Below are 17,596 nucleotides of genomic sequence, written 5' to 3'. Positions count from 1 at the left end.
GAAGCGAATATTTTCGAATCGAAGCGAATATTTGGGACTCCTAGTACCCAACAGAAAAATTGATGGAGTGACAATAATCTCTGTTGGCTGTTTTATCAGTTATATTTTCTGAACAATTATAAATGTGAGGCAGTGAGAAACAGACGTGAGGCATGAGACCTTTTCATTTTTCAATTTATTCAGACCACTGTGCACTGCTCACCTAGCCTTTCATCCTAGTGCATGTTGCTATGTATAAACACTAACTGCTCAACATGCTCGGGGAGAAGGTGTTCTCTTCTAGTGGTGACAACATTTCCTGTTGACGAGAACAACCTCTCACTTGACACTTGGGTTGCTGGCACCGACAGGTATAGCCGAGCTAGCTTGGACAGTGATGGGTACTTCGCCGAAATTTTTCCACCACAGAAAAGGATTTTCCAAGCGGGGCCGACAAACAGGTGCATGGAGGTACTCCTCCACCTCTTCCATAAGTCGCTGGGAACCAGTGCTTGAAGTGGTGGTAGAGGCCAAAGCTCCAAAAACATCCCACACATCACTAGAGACAGCTTGTGCAGGTGCATTGGGCTCTTCGCTGTCTCTCCCCTGAGGCAGGCTCTTCTCCACAGCTGAGCAGAGTAGATTTTTCAGCCACCGTTTCTCACTTGTGGTGTCGTAACAAACGGCTTTAAATCGGGGGTCCAATGCTGTGCTCAAGGCATATGTCACCTGCAATTTTATATCAACAAACCTGGACTTCATGCTGTGAAGGAGGTTTCCTGCAAATGCAGACTCCTCCCCACAACGCTGCTGTTGCTGAGTGAGCAGAAGTTGCATGCAATGCACTAGTGGCACCACTTGCGAAAGAGTTGGGTGCTTTTTGGAGCAAGACTCTCTTGTTGCATCATCAACACATTTTAGCACTGATGTGATGGATGCCATCAGATGCCATTCACTTGAAGTCAGGTTTTCAATGTGTCCTGTTCCGACAGATTCAAGGAAATTGGTACACGGAGCTTCAAAAGGCGTGACATCATTTCATATTCACTGTTCCACCTCGTCGCAACATCCTGAATCACTTCAAGGGGCTCTAAGCCCATGCTAATCTGAACCTCTTTGAGGCGACTTCTGGCTTGGGAACTCCTCTTGTAGTGCCCTACAATTGCTCGGGCCTTGAAACACAGCTGCTCAAAATTCTGAGTGTCCTTCTTTGCACACTAGATGCACAATTGTAACGTATGCGCGAAGCACTGTATACTTGTCCATCCCGTTCGTGATGCGGCACCCAGGAAGTTTCTGGCATTGTCAGTGACAATGAAAACTGGAACATCTTGAGGCAGTCCCCACTCCTTTGCCAAGTCAAGGAGGATGCACTTCAGGTTGTCAGATGTATGGCCTTTCGGCATGTGCCGGCATGCAAGGTGATAATTGTGAAGCCGGAACTCTTTATCAACGAGATGGCATGTAAATGAGACGTAGCTATCCCCGGGCCTAGACGTCCACCCGTCGGTCGTCACCGAGTAGCATGGGGTCCCGTCAGTGAAGTGATTGCGCAGCTCACTTTTGATCCGTTCTTTTTCTTTGGCGTTAAGTTCTGGCACGACACTCCGAGAAAATGTAGTCCTCGATGGGACCTTGTACTCGGGCACTGCTGTGTGCATCAAAGACAAAAAGCCTGGCTCCTCAACGATCGAATAAGAGTGCAAGCCAGTGGCCAGGAACTGCGCAACCTTCGTTGTTAACGTTTTTGCGCGCTGACTGTCACCTTTCAACGTCGGCTTGAAGTAGCTACAGCTAGCAGCACTTGCGTCCGCCTTGTTGGTGCCCGTCGTCTTTTTCGGGCGTGCAGGCTTTTTTGAGCTTTCGGCAGCACGGAGCTTCTCGAACTGCTTGAATGGATCAGGGTGACGCTTTAGGTGATTGATGAGGGTGGTTGTAGTGCCCGTGGGCGTCTTAAGGCGCATCTTGCACGTGCGGCACGTCGCGTCACTGGCTCCGCGATCGAAGAACTCCCAGATGGCACTCCGGAACACCCGCTGCGCCGATTCGTTCATGGTTTGGCTACTTCGGCTGTGCGCGCAGTCGAGCAAAATGAACAACTAAAGCGTGACTGAAGTTGATGACTCAAAGCGACGTACACATCTGGCGACCACGTTTGCAAGCGCAAGCCTAAAAAAAGAAGCTATAGAAAGCACATGGTTGCTTCACCAAATACCTGCTACCGCTAAGACAAACTTTTTTTTTATTTGTCGTTGTTAAGGCGATTTATATTATATCTTACAATTACAAGGTATAATATGTACTTTTAGGTAGATAAATACCTACGGATATTATGATGACGTTACAGTTACGTTACATTTAGTGCCAAAAATTGCAATAGTAAACGCTTTTTTTAAAACTTACGAAGCGCCATCGCTATCATTATCAATATTGTTTACGTTCGTGAATTCGTGTGCTAGGTTCAAAGTTCGGTCACGGCTTTGTTTCTTTCAAGCGGTCGTGGCTCCGTCAGCAAAGTGGCATGAAAATGCTCTACCCAGGGTAGATATAGAAAGACAAACTTGCAAAAAATGTACGCGTACCAGTATTATTAAACTTCGAAAGACTTTGAAAATATTCGAAGTTTTCGAATAGCCCTATTCGAATCGAAGGTCGAATCGAATATGACATTATTCGCTTCGGTATTCGAAAGTTTCGAATATTCGCACAGCCCTAGTTGCCGCAGATGATTGCACATCAACGTTGTGATTGAATCGGGCAAATGATGCTCGTAAACAGGGTGTTAAACAGAACCCACTGCAAAATTTTTCTGTCTTTGCACACTCAATGGCCAGAAATCTAGATTCAGTGGCAGTGGTAGGCAAATCATTGTTATTGAAGCTGAGGATGACAGGTGGCCTAACAGTGACAACTTGATAAGAACGTTAACCATCTTCATTGGCATATTGGAAGAGACAGACAAATGGGCCAGCCCTGTTGCAAGCGAACTGCTGTCGTGGTAACAGTGCTTCAGCACACTATTGCATCAATGACCTGTCTGCTTTATGGAGTCTAGCTAATCTGCACCACACTGCTGGCAGATGGTGGACAGTAGTGATGAATCATTTTTCATTCTGTTAGCAGCCGAGTTGTCCAACCTCCTCGTGCCTTTGGATGTTTAGATGTTTGCTAATGACATGGGGACATGTTATGGCTTGCAGGGTGGTTCCCCAGCCCAGAAGGGGCTACCAGCCGGGTGACGAAATCACCATGTGCCTGATGCGTCGCCAGAAGAACCAGCCCGGTGCCCAGCCCATGCCGGCTGACCTTTGGCGTGTGGATGACCTCGAGCCCTTCAACGTCAACCGAGGTGGGACCATCAGTTGACTGTTTTTTTTTTTTTAAAGGAGTGCATTACACAGCATAGTACGAGAGTGTTGACTGTGTACGCTGTGCTGAGGGGCATAATCTTGCTGAACTGAAACCCGTTCAGAGATTGGAATGAATTGGAAATTAGCAGATGGAATGCGCAGCCTAATCGGAAGATTTAGGCTTGTCTCTTGTGGTCAAGCTTTGCCTTGGTTCTAGCTATGATTTCCCCGTTGTGATGTGACAACAGCTGCTACATAACCAAAGCGCCATGGCTTGGTCGTGGTGCTGAGACAGGTCATTGTATCTTTAGTTTGTATTTCTAGTACGTGCTGTCCAACTTCGTATGACTCTGAGACAATGTGGATTGAATCCCGGCCACGGCGGCCGCATTCCGATGGGGGCGAAATGCGAAAACACCCGTGTACTTAGATTTAGGTGCCCGTTAAAGAGCCCCAGGTGGTCTAAATTTCCTGAGTCCCCCATTACGGCGTGCCTCATAATCAGAAAGTGGTTTTGGCACGTAAAACCCCATAATTTAATTTTAACATGGATCGGCCTATACATAGCCTCTGAGACTAGGGTGTACTGCGGCTGCAGCAACGTGCCACGAAGGCGGTGCTTATGGTGCATTGTGAATGTTGCTGCTCATTCTCGGACAAACGGAATGTGAACTGTGGCGAGCTTAAGGGGGGACGTGGCAATTAAAGTGGGCAAATTGTCAAAATTTTCGATTTCCTGATTTATTTATTTTTTTCGCGATCCACAGACCTTTATTTACCTTGTAGTGAAATATTATAACAAAATACGTGGCAGAAATCGAGAAAACAGCACTTTCGTAGAGTGTTGTTATCAAAAATTGAGAAAAACCTGGCTTCGAAAGGCCTCGACGCACCGCGGATCGCCCGGCCATCCGTTGATGCAGCGCTGCCATCTTGGTATCATTGTAAAGAGGAGAGATCGAAGCTAAAGACAGCCGGAGCAACACATTTCTCCACCGAAAAATAAACCAGCAAATGCAAGCGAAAAAAAGGCAAATGCGGCATTGCGATTGGGCGTAGTAGTCACGTGGGGCACAGGGCGCGCTCCTATTGGCTGTTGTAGATTGGAATTGCTGACAAACCTCTCTCACGCGCATTTGCACAGCAGTGAGCTGCGCGTTCCTATCAACATGATGGACGATCGTGGTAGCTTACGCATGCCTTCTGCGATGAGTCCCAAAGGAATGAAGTTCCGAACGGCCCACGTGTACGGAAAACAGCAAAAGGCATAGAAATGAGAAATGAGGGAGAAAGCTACTCGTAGAAACGGATGCCGCCAAGCTTGTTGACAAGGCACGACCGGCGCACATTGGTGACTGGGAAAGCGCGCCCGCGTGCGCTGCTGATGACACGACCACAGAACACCTACTTGACCGCGAGCAATGTCACAGGAAGGTCCGACCACGAGTGACAGTGAAAGCGCGACCGTGAGTGACAGTTAAGGTCTGCGCGAACACGTGGATGGACCGTGCAGACCGATCAGGCCACTCACGTATGTCTACTCTAAGTTCCTTCATCAGCTTGAGTTTATGCCTCCAGCCATCCGTCGAAAGGTCCAGCCCACCTGTGGTTACCGGAATGCCAGACATGTTTGGCGCTGCGACAGAATGCTCGCGACGCACGCTGCTTCGATAGCTCTCGCTTGGGGTTGACTGCCAAGCAGCTGCTGGAGAGGTTGGAGAGGCTTTGTGTGCGCGCGCTCCTAGAGAACCGCAAGTAGACAACACGATGTGCCATCATGACGCAGAGCCAATTAAGGCAGAGCTTATGCCCGATCACTCGGCGAACGAGTTGAGGAGAAAATGCATGGCTATGGAGGAGGGTAACTTATAATCGTTCATAGCTCTCTTAATTTGAAAGGCTTCACACAAATTGGGGTGCGAATGATTAAGGGGAAAGGAGGGGATCAGAACTAACTTTTTTGTTTCTCGACATAAAGGGCTGAAATTTGGCACGCACACTGCACATTGCAATAAAGAGACAATTCTAAAATTTCATTAGGATATCTTAATTAGTTTTTGTTTTATAAGAATTTATATGTTCCTTGCTTGTGGAAAGCCTGGCACAGTAACAAAACATGATAGGGAGCTGGAAATACTTTGCATGTTTGCCCAGATGTCTAATCTACATCAAGACAGTGTTCGATTTTTTTTTTAGTGCGCTAATAATTTTTTGCTCAACATAACATGCACATGACTGTGCTTCACTGCATGGAGCCATGTAGTAATTGTGAAATAATTAAATAATGGAAAGATAAAGAAACATTTCAAGACTGTCTTTAAGTACAGCACAGCTTGTGGATCACAGCAAAACAAACTGGACCAAAATCGGTCCAGCCATTGTTGTGCTACGCTTTCCACGAGCGAGGTGATTGACAAAAAAAATGCAATTGAGAAAACTGGCTGCAAAGTTTTAAAAGCACTGCAAATTTATTAAAAAGCACCAGGGCTGTAATATTTTGAATCATTGCTGTCAGGCATCTTCTTACACCTTTGCCTCTTTATTTGGTGGGCTTTGGATGCCTTCTTCAGGCGTTCTTTATCCTTTTCTTGCGCCGTTTGGAGTAGTGCATGACCACCATTTTCACTGCCAGGCCGAGCCTGGTATCGCAGTGTATACCCACAGAACGCTGTTGGCATCTTGGGCACAGAGCTTTAGCAATCAGAGTTCATCGCGGAAACAGGCATAATAATGAACTCGCAGTCACAAAGGGCCTAAATTTGTTCTTGGCATTGCTGCTTCCGCTCAGTCGCGGACACTGCGCGAAGGGAGTCGCGAACGCTGCATGCCTGCGCTTCTGCAGTCACCGCTGACACAAAACGCGGCTCGAGGTGCGTCTGAATCGTGCGACGATTCGTCTGGTGAGCCTTGAGTCACCATACAGTATGTAGCTCGTCGACGGTTGGGGCTCACTCGCAGGCTGCGTGTCCCTGTTGCACGATGCATCGGAAACGCACACAGTCTCTGCCGGCGATGGAGACCTTCGACCTGCGTCGCCTCCAACAACGCGATCTCGGTTGCTGACTCGCGTGGCCGTACGCACAGGTGCGAGAGCCTCCGTTGGCACGTCTTCCGGTGGCTTAGTTATCAGTATCGATGTCACAGGGCGATTGTCGGCTTCGCTGCTGGAATCGCACGGTGCAAGATAACGCGGCACGCTATCCGCGTGTTCAGTCGGGTTCTCCGCTTCTCCCGCTGGCCGCCGTCTTTTTCTCGCCGTAGGAGGCTTGCGCTTCCGTTTTCCGAAGACATGCTTTATTTAAAAGTTCTTTTCGAACGAGCGACGATCCATCACTGACCTGGGAGATTTCATAAATCTGAATTCTGCGAGTGTCAAGCGAAGAAAGACGCCGGCGTGGTTTTCAAAGCAGACAACTGCCGTCCGCTGTGGTTGCCAGCTTGCCCACTGCTGCAGCAACAACCAATGGCGAGACTCCTTTCAGTACGGCAACCAATCGGAGGATTGCTTTCATCGCAGGGCCCGTGTGACCGCCTCTAGCAGACCCGCGCTTCTTTTGTGTTTGTGCATTTGTTACAAGATGGCGACGACCGAGGAATTCAGAAACGGAATGGCGAAACTTCGAGCGTTTGAACGATACCAAGATGGCGGCGCTCGGTGGCGGGAAAGACGAGTTAGGGCTCCGCGAACTGCGGTGATTTTACGCGATTTAAAGCTGTTTTCTCGCCCTACGCACTGATAAATTAATTTTTTTCGGGCACTTTTAGGGCGTTTTCAGTCAAACCATTTTGATACAATGTAGATTAGGCATTGCAGATACCGAAACGTGTCGTTGCCAAAAATCTATCTTTTTTGCGATTTTCGCGATCTGATCCCCGCGTCCCCCCTTAACTTTAGCTGTACGCTACGCGTCTGCAAAATTTGTTCGAACCGTTTCAGGGCCCTTTAATTGAGAGCACTGTTCTCCAGTCTCGGAGGCCATGTCCGCCCTTTCTTGGCTGACAAAACATTCCAGGAAACAAATTTTTTCTTTTTTTTTTTCAGTCAGCCCTATTGTCATAATCACTTGATGCGATATTTTCTCTTTCCTTAAGTTTTTGTCGCCATTCTGCGGGTGGTGTGTCCATAGAGCAAGTGTGTCTAGGAGATGTCGCATCTGTGTACATGCTTGAGTGGCTGCGGATTTGTGTACTCGGCACCACTTCCTGTGCCTTCGCGAGAGCCTAATGTGGTGCAAAGAAACTTATCTCGTTTCTTCGATCTGCATGGCGATCTCCGTTCGCATAGATAGCCAACACGGTGGTGCTCTTGGGTTGCTGTATATGGAGACCACGGAAATGCCACTTGCGCAAATCCAAGCAAATATTATCGCCTTCAAGTGTGGTACGAGTCAGGGCATCATTACAGATTGTTTATCTTAAGCTGCTCTAAGCCTAATAAGTCTTTTTTTTGCTGAACAAATTTTTCTGACTATATTTCAGTCCCCCTGAGGTCTGGAAAATTGGTTGGCAACTGCATATAACTGCATGCCAGCCTGTGAAGAGATGTAATCGCACCCCTGTGAGGAATAAACGAGCGGGCATCTAGTGGCGACCCTTTGAGAAATTATAAGCCAGATAGGCATCAGTTTTTGTGAGCACGACAAATGGAAACAGCCCATGAGACGAAAGCAACACTAACCGTTGTGTGCACACGTGGATGAACGAGCAGTTGCCAGCCGTCGGCATAGACAAGCCGTGCAGTTGAAACCAAGGACTACGGCATGAAAAGCAATTTCTTGTATACACACAGGCTGGCATCTCTTGCTGAGCAACAGAGTTGAAAAATTGGCACATATTTTCAACATACAGATGGCATTGTAAATATATTTGGGACTTGGTGGTGCACTGTATTTACGTATTTAAGCCTCACAGGCCTAAAGGCACAGAGAATGCAGCAACAAATGATCACGTGACAAAGTTGGCTTGGCATTGGTGGATGGCCCTGTTTGTAAAGTTTTTTTTTTTGTCGATGCCCCCTTTGAGTATCTTCCTGTATTTACTTCACTGACAAGGGAATAAAACTATAGTTGCAAATAGCGCTGTGTGGTGTGTGTTTCTCTTCTGTGTGTCTCATCAAATTGTTGCACAGTCCAACCTCTAATATGCTATACCAACATGCCCAATCTTTAACCTTCCCAGAGAAAAGTTGGTTTGTCGTAATCAGTCGAATTTAGTCTCTTAAGAGCAACAACTGTTAGTATTGTCGTGCCACCATAATACCAGGGTAAATAATACACGAGATGGTGCTGGAATCGATATGTCTGGTGTGTTTTGTACGCTGCCTATATGTCCAAGTTATGTTCCAGCTGTCCTGGCCACACAGGGACGTAATTTTGGTGCAGTAATTTATATTGTAACAAAACAGGAATGAAAAAAAAAAAGTGATCTTGGCTCACTTATTGATGTGCAGCAACCTTCTGATCTGCAGGTCAACCTTGCCTGCAGATCTGCAGCCAAGATTGTGTGCGGCTATATTGAAGTTTGATGGCTAACGGAGGTGTAATCGTGCACGTGCTTTTTTCTCTGGTGCGCAGAAGACAGGCTGACTTGCCACCAGAGGGTGTTGGTGGCGTGCCCAAAGCAGCTGGGCGCCATGTTGGACAGGGAGGAGTCTGAGCTGCGAGCCCAGCTCCTCGAGGAAGGGGATGCCCCCGAAGCCTGCTTTGTGCAGGCTGCCCTGCAGGCAAGTGCTATTCGGGCATTACGTAGTTGAATGGATACTAAAGAGAGAAATACGTTCAGGCGCATTAGTACATTGCACTTCTGCAGTACTCCCCCCCCTCCCCCCACTGGGGGGGAGGACAAAAAAAATATAAACAATCTATTACCTTGAAAGGAAGCTTGGTAAACAAGAAAGGACAAACGAGCGGAAGACTGCACCAACTCATTGTGACATCATTGATTTAGACAGCACCTGATTGGGTATAATCGTTTTTTTATCTATAAAGATGGATTACATTGTATTCTAAAGGACCCTAGACTTGACTGCGCCACTGTGGCCCCAAAACAGTGCAACCCCTCTAATATGCATTCCACAGGTTCACAAGAAAAATATGTAGTACCTGGGAAACGTATTATAGTGCAGTCCACTTATGACACCACATATAACGATATATCTGTTATAACGATGGGTAGACTTAACACTCTTGGTCCTGGTGGTGTCTGACATTACAGAAAACGTCCGACACAAGTCACGAAACAAAGTAAATGGAAAAAGCGAAGCCTTCGAATTGAAACCAGAATACTCGTGAGGCACTTGCTAGAAGTTTAGGTCGAATGGTGCAAGGCAACAGTCCTGCAGAAATATCAAACTAGGATATTTTCCAATACTAGCAGCAACACTCTTCGTTTCACTTTAGGACGTCAGCACCAAACAGCTTGGACATCTGGCTTTGTAATTTTTATTGTACTATAAAAATATGTTGAAATGCAGCTGAAGAAAAAAATTAAGCAAAGTGGTTTTCGTTGCTCATAAAATAGCTCATTCGACAGTGTACAAATTTGGTTGTAAAATTGTCAGTGGTTGTAAAATTTAGATAGGGACTAGTCGGTTCGTTTTCTTTCACACGTTTGCTGAAATGTTTTTTAAAAGCATAGTGGGCATTGTTGATTTTTGGCATATTAACTCCCTCGGGACTGTTATATAAATCTCCATAAGAGATTTAGGTGCATGTAGTTATTTCATCAATAAAAACAAAGTAGACTCGCTGAACTGATCTGCCCAACCTGTTTGCTAGATGATAAGGAAACTGAAGATCTCGTCGAGTAGCTTTGCCGAGGAATATCAAGAACTCGGCACGAACTGCGACTTAGAATAGGGAGGTCTCGACACATGTGATAAGCTTCTTTTTTATTTAGTACGATTATAGTTTCTTGTTTGAATATTACGAGAGTCAACATAACGTTTCACCGAAATAGAATATAACTTTTTCAGCCTCTGCAATATAAGATGCAAGGAAGGTGTATGTTTTTCGAAGAGAATGTGAGGTGTTCATTCCCAACCTTTAAACCCTGGTGCAGTCATTTGACACCATATCCGCAACTTTGTTAAAAATCGTAAAATGCAAAATTTTCTACCGTTTCTGAGTGCTTTTTCACACTAGATATATTGAGCAAAAAAATCTGCCTAAAGGAAAATGTAACAGAGCTGGAAGGGTTAAGGGAGGACGTGGGTTGTTGGGATAAATTTCTTACTTTTGGACCAAATTTGATGGAACTGCACATATTTGTTGAGATTTGCGTGCTGATATTAAATATCAAATTATATTCTAAATATGTGATGTAGTTCCTGAGATAAATAGTAATTACATTCGGTTGTTTGCTGAAACAATAAAAGTACGGTCGAACCCACTTATAACAATATTCAAGTGCCACGAAAATTACATTGTTATGACTGATAATTGTTATAATCGGGTTGCATGAAAAAAATCAAAATAGGGAGATGGCAGAGCTGATGTGAGAAAACTATAATGGCAGGGAGGCCAGTGCCCTTCCCCACCACCTTCCTCCATCCAGCTGCTGATTGTGTTCACTCGTTTAACTGCTTCCTGGGCGCTCCAACTGGGGTAAGAAGCCATGGCTGTCGGCGTTAAAGAATGGCACTGCTATAACAACTGCAAACAGGTGTCACGGACAGCAAGCGATATGCGAGCACCTCTGAGGTATCACTTTGCTGGCCCCAAAAGGGGCCTTTTAAATATTGTGAGAAGGCTGCTGTGGCAGCCCGTCAGCTTGAAAAATCCAAAAGAAACGTTGAGAGATCGCCACATGCATCTCACCACGTACTTCCTGCTGGCTTGCATGAGGAAAGCCTATGTCCGTCAGCCTTGTACGCTATACGCGAAGCTTGATAAAATCTTTCTCCAAGGCATCCAAGTGCTCCACGTAGTGCAGTGGAAGGTTCCTCGCGAGAACGAAGCCCCCTGTAGGGACTCAATCATCTGCCGGGCCTCCTGTGAAGGCATTGTATAGGTAGCCTGCGCTACCGCGTCATCGCTGCCGTCGTCGCCGTCACTCTATGATGCAAGCATGCTCGCGACGATCATCTTATCACTTAGAAGCACTTTGCTCCCAAATCTATAGCCGTGTGCTTTCTTTTCACTATCAACATCGTGCATTGCCGATGGTCAGTGGCCGGATCAGCCATTTTCAGTTTCGGTGGCAAGTCAAGCGAAGCTGGAGAAACCGCGTGGCCAGTAACGACTTCAGTGCAGCTAACAAGAATGAACGCGAGCGATTAAGCTGTTTGCAGAACTGCGCTGAATGAGGAGCCAGCGAGCAACATGCAAGCAATCTGCTTGTGGCGCAGTTGGTGCAGTCCATTCATGTTTCGAAGGGTGTATTAACCCAAAGACTGAACTTGACTGCGCCAATGTGGCCCCAAAACAGTGCTACCCCTCTAATATGCGTTCTACAGGTTTCCAAGAAAAATATGTAGTACCCGAGAAACATATTATAGTGCTGTCCACTTGTAATGATACCACATATACCACAAGGCACAACCTGCTGTCCTGTGCCTTCGCAAGGGCCAAGGGGTGCGAAGGAACATGGCTCGTTTCGTCAGTCTCCATGATGAGCTTCATTGGCGGAGATAGTCAGCGTGGTGATGCTCTTGTCGACTGTATACAGAGATGACATCACTCTTGCGCAAATCCAAACAAGTCTGATTGTCTCCAAGCATAATATGAGGCAGGGCATAATTAGAGATTTTTTGAAGCTGTTCAAAGCCTAATAAATTTTTCTTTTTTTGGCTGATTGAGTTTTTCTGACTATTTTTTGGTTTCGTGAGGTCTGGAAAATCGGTTGATGACTGTATTTTGTTGAATTCAAGAGTCTGCAACGAAAGATACAGGTTCATGCTGCGTCTACATTATCTTCACATCGGCGGTACGATGTGAAGATGTGAAGTGGTACAGTCGGCCACACTTTTCTGTCCACTCCGCCCCTGCCGCTGTTAGTGTCACCTGCAGTGGGACTACATTGTCATTGAACTGCTGGCAGTGGGGAATGAATTCTTCGGCTTCACAATGCGTCTCTGAAACTCGAGATTATGCAACCTCCAGTACTAAACGCGAGGGAAGACAGCGCACATGATGCCATGCCATCTCGGCAAGGCACGTCTACTTTTCGTGCATGCTGCAGATTACCGCTAAAAAACTCAGTGCCCTTCCACTCTCTGAAGAAGGATGACCAGCGAAGCTGTGTTTGTGGGCCCCTTTATGGCGAACTGCACCTCTACTGCGGTTTGGCCTGGCATTGCACTATCTTCGGTATAGGCCCACGTATGGGTAGTGCTTAATGCCTGCTTCACCTCCGCTATGGGTTGGCCTGGAATTGCACTGTCTTCGGGATCGGCCCACGTATAGGGAGTGCTTAACACCTGCGGCACCTCCGCCATGGGTCGATATGGCATTGCACTATCTTTGGGATTTTTTCTACATGCGGTGGTGACAAGGGGGAAAGTAGCGCTTAACAGCTTCACTGTAATAGGGTCCGCGAGCTGCATGTGGACTCATCTGCACTGACAGCCACGGGCAGCCATGGCCGCACTAAAAAGGATGCGCACCAACCTGCCTCACACTTCCTCCCCTTCCCCTTGCTCGTGTTTGGTTGCATTATCACCAGCTTGCTCCTTCCCCATTTCCTCTTGCTTTCACAAGAAGGCGGCAATCGTCAATCCGCCATCCTTATTGGTTCACCCTCGCACACTTTCCCTCATACCCAAAGCATACAGTGCACAGGGCATGATAGGATCTCATCGCACTTGGACTTTATACAGGACATGACACTGCCCTGCTTCCACGGTCGCTCTTGGTCGCGTGCAATTTGACAGGTGTGTTTGCAAGTAGCCGCTTACAATTAAATCATTTAATGACCATCTGCATCTACAAATGTTTTCATTCATTGTCTTGGTATTCCTTGTGGTGACAGTGAAATTTCGTTGTAATGAAATTATGTATAATACACTACATTATGCGGAGGCTCAAATTACGTGGTTCATGTTCTATAAGTGAGAAGTTATAAAAACTGAAATATTTTCTTATATTCAGAACTTCCTTATCTTGAAGTTCATTATACAGTAGAACCCCACTGTTACGTTCCTCACTGCTGCGTTTTCCTGGCTGCTACGTCGTTTTCATCCGGTCCCGGCATAGCTTCCACAGGATCCAATGTACAGTGCAGTCCACTTATAACGATATCGATAAAGACGAAAAATATGATCGTTATAACCGATGATCGCTATATCTGGACTGCAGTTATCAAAAAAAAAATTTTTTTTAAACGCGTTTGCGCTCTTTACCTTTGCAGCTCTGAACTCGAATTCGCTACTTGCTGTAAAGAATAGATGATGTATACAGTAGGCCGTGAAAAACAAACTTTATTTCTAGCGCCAATGACCGTGTCAAGGATTAGGCGCGCCGAAATAGTCCGAAATCTGCACTTGCTTTTGCGGCAGCTTCAGCTTCACAACCGCGGTGTGCATGGATTCCAGCTGCTGCGTGAACACTGGCGGCAATCCTTTAGCATGCATAAAATCAATTAAGGAGTCGATCGACGACAGTGCACTTTGCGTGGACATCGTGGTCGAGGTCAAGGAGCCACTGTCGATCTCGTTGTCACTGTCGCTGATGCCGTCGCCACCGTCGCACAACTTTGCGTCTGTCGAGACAGCACATCTTCGGCGATCGCCTCGTCGGTGACCTCATCGCAGAACGAGGCAGCACTGTCTGCAGTCAAAAACTCCTCCTTCGACACACCACTTGTGTCACCAGTAGGAACGAGCTCCCAGAGCTCGGTTATGTCAGCGACTTCCACCGGGTCGGTCTCAGCGGGTTGGGGAAGTTCGTCCTTACGCAGAAAGCCCGCCTTCTTTAAGCCATTGGTGATGAACCACTGGTAAAGCGCCTCTTCAACATCGGTGTACAAGGGGTCTCTAACCCCTTTTCCGCTGATCGGAATGGCCACTGATAGCTCCTGCCTTCACAATCGCGGTGCTCCCGGTTTTCAAGATGGTTGATATCGTTAACTGGACGAGCTCATACTTCTTCACGAGGGCGCTCACCTTGAAGCCGCATCGAGAGTCCTGCAAGATATCCATCTTCGTGTCAAGCGACACAGCTTTGCGCTTTGTCGGCGCCATCTTCGAACTGGGTTGAACCGTTTGTTGCACGCTGCTTCGGTGGTGTCAGCCTGCTATCGCGAAAGAGACGCGGGACGGGCGCCACCGCGCCGCTTTGCTTGTCGCTTCTTTTTTTCTTTCTCTCTCTTTCGGAGCGACTGTGGCCGACGCGCATGAAGCAGCTAGCGCCATCTTGTGGCGCGCTGCGCCAACGTTGGCTGCGCCTACTCGTGCGCGGGCGGGGCGAGACGCGCTGCGCGGTAATGGCGGCAGATACGAACTTACGGAGGTAAACATCGCCTCGTCTCGACATCGTTCGTTTCAGGGAACTAAGCAACGCAAACGTTACGATTATTTGGCACGGAAAACGCCGTCCAGACTGCAAAATTTTGATCGTTATATCCGATATGCGGTGAATAACCTATCGTTATAAATGGTTTTTTTCCCAATAGACCTAATGCATAAAATGACACTCTCATGTCGACCCATCGTTATAACCGATATATCGTTATATGTGGTATCGTTATAAGTGGACTGCACTGTATAAGGAACCCTGCTGCTACGTAGTAGCTGTGAAAACGTTCCCGCATGATACGTCGCAACTTAGCACCCTGAACCCGCCTGGGCTAAAGTAGGCAATGCGCTCCAACCGCCATTTTGGCTTTTGACGAGTTTTGGCCGGACTTGGCTATGGAACTGGCTGCAAGAAGCCGCACGCCAGTTCGAGAAGCCCCCACTAAGTGGCCATTCGTGAAAAATGCTCTCACTATCATCACTGTGATTACGGTCACCACATGGTTTTTGGACGGGTCGACTCACGGAGGAAGGAAACTCGGGAGAGGCCCTGACGTCACTCTTTGTGAAGCTATTGCTAAAGGGAAGCCGGAAGTTGGCGTTGCTCACGGTGTTGCTCCGCCTATCGGGCCAGCTCTCCTCTCATGTTTACATTTCTCCCACGCCGTGCTGCGCGCAACCGTGCTGCTCGGGCGCGCGCGCTCCGCAGCAATACTAAGCAATTGTTAGCACGTTAGCATGATTACGCCAAAGAGGGCACAATTTCCCGCGGATATTCCTTCGTTCGTTGCCATCGCCGTGGCGCGGTGACGACGAGGAGCACGAGCCACATGATGCCGGAGAGTTGCCAAATCCTAGCTTTGGAAAAGCCGTCGCAGCTATGGGCCTCCTCCGCAGGTACGTCGCACCTCACAGCGACGCTGACAGAAATGCGGCCTTCCAGGCTATTGAGAAACGTGTGGTGATTTCTAGCGAGCGAAAGAGACGGCAAGCCACCATACTAGACTTTTTTAAGTCCTGAGCGCACTCTGTGGAAATAAATTGTCTATAGTTGAAGCTGCACTTTTTTCATTCATTTTCGGAGCTTTCCTCACTGTTGCATTTTCCCGGCTATTACGTTTTTTTTTCCCCGGTCCGGTGAAAAGCGTATGAACGGGGTTCCACTGTAGTGAGGTATAACTGTAAAACTTCAGTTGCCAGAACGTACGAAAACTAAGTTTGGGAAGGTCTAACTTATGCTACAATAAAATCTTTGTGGTTCGAACATTGTTAATTTGGAAAATTGGATAATGTGGACTTGCCCTCTTATCTCGCCAAGTATAAGCATCATTTAATGGCATCAAACTGTCCGACTCACTGGGACATATTGGCCACACAGTGGCTGATTCAAACGATGTAGGAGTGTGTCAAGTGTCAAGCCTACCACCGATTTACCTGCAGTAACTGCAGCGAGCAGTGGTTTTGTTCTGATTCAGTGTAAGGCGTGCCATGTCACGAACACTGTGGAAACCGTCAAAGATCAAACGAGAGTCTGTTGCAGCATCTGCGTTCACATCAAACGTGCCAGCTATATCACGCTTAATAATTAGTTGCTGGACAGCTCACTGTGCTGTTGTGCAGTCTTAAGCGCACACACACAATCATTGCAGCTGTTTGATATAACGTTGGCTACCTATGAAAATAAGTGAACGCCTTTCATGTAACAATGCAGAACCAAGCATGACCAGATTGTGTCGAAACTGAATTTCAGCTTTACTGCAGTGAAAACACGGCCATGCAGCTAGTCTGGGCGAGTACTTTGAAAGAATTTGACTGCCATGGGACTAAGAGTGATAGTCATCATTTCCTTTTTTACACACCCCGGGGGCTTTGTAGCGTTACAAAGGGGAACAGGCAGATATCACGAGTGTGGTTGAGTGCGTGCAGTGGAAGGTTCGGCTGTTCACTGACCTTCTGCAAACCTTGTTGGGCTGTGCAGGCATTACAGCAGCGCAGGCAGGACCTTGAGAAAGAAGTGGGTTCACTGGACGTGAATGCCAACAGCCAGGGTCAGCAGCTCACTGTGGATTCCGAGGGCAACATGGAGGTGAGCAAAGGCTGCTTCTTGGTGCCGACTGTCTTTCCTGCGGACTTACCCCGAGCTCTCAACTGGCTTCTATATTGTAGCTACAATGTGCATAGTTATGTCCTCCAAAGCTTTGAATGTCCACCAGCGAAAGTTAATATTTCGCCCCAAATAGCTTTCCGAATTATTAAAGCCTTTAGCTGCTCTGGTGGCCCGGTAGCTACAGTGGTGGCCGTGCGGCTGAAGTGTTTTGTTGGGGGCAGGATGTGGAGGCATTAGTCTACTTGTACATGAAAGTAGTTACTTTCAAGCATTCCCTACCTGTGAACTGTGCATTCCGCTGTTTAAATTGCTCTCTAACATTTACCTGGTTTATTCAGATATGCATCCTCCAGCTTGGAGCACTCCGAGGCACTGTTACCTGGCACTGTTAGTGCGACGTAGATCTGAGAGAATTCTGTTAACGTGGCTGGTTCAATTGCTCTGGAAGCGGCTGAATGCCTGGCTCCGCAGGCTTTCTCTGGCTCCAGTCTGAAGAGAGCACTGCGTCATTCCAAACAGACCGCAGTAGGAACCAGCCTACAGTACCGTTAGGTCTAGGTTCGCGTTAACGAACATGGAGATAGCCTGAACTGATCTACTGTTGCCTCGGGACGTTAAATCCCATGAATAAGTCGTCAATTAACTGACAACATGGAGAATGTCTCGAAGTAAACAGCTAATGTATTTATGTTCAGTGCCCGTGTACCT

At 47.3% G+C, this 17,596-nt stretch overlaps 1 protein-coding gene across 1 annotated transcript in view; it reads left to right on the top strand.

Moving 5' to 3' along the window:
* The window catches only part of LOC126524628 (E3 ubiquitin-protein ligase RNF10), a 63,420-nt gene that overhangs the window by 8,999 nt on the left and 36,825 nt on the right, over positions 1-17,596 (top strand). Inside the window, exons 5-7 of the mRNA XM_050172928.3 lie at positions 3,180-3,328; positions 8,903-9,051; positions 16,760-16,867. Of these exons, the coding sequence (XP_050028885.1) occupies positions 3,180-3,328; positions 8,903-9,051; positions 16,760-16,867 (406 nt within the window). The remainder of the gene's footprint in view (positions 1-3,179; positions 3,329-8,902; positions 9,052-16,759; positions 16,868-17,596) is intronic.

Source organism: Dermacentor andersoni, chromosome 3, assembly GCF_023375885.2.
Source record: "Dermacentor andersoni chromosome 3, qqDerAnde1_hic_scaffold, whole genome shotgun sequence".
NCBI classification, from domain to species: Eukaryota; Metazoa; Arthropoda; class Arachnida; order Ixodida; family Ixodidae; genus Dermacentor; species Dermacentor andersoni.
This window is presented reverse-complemented; position numbering and strand designations above follow the sequence as displayed.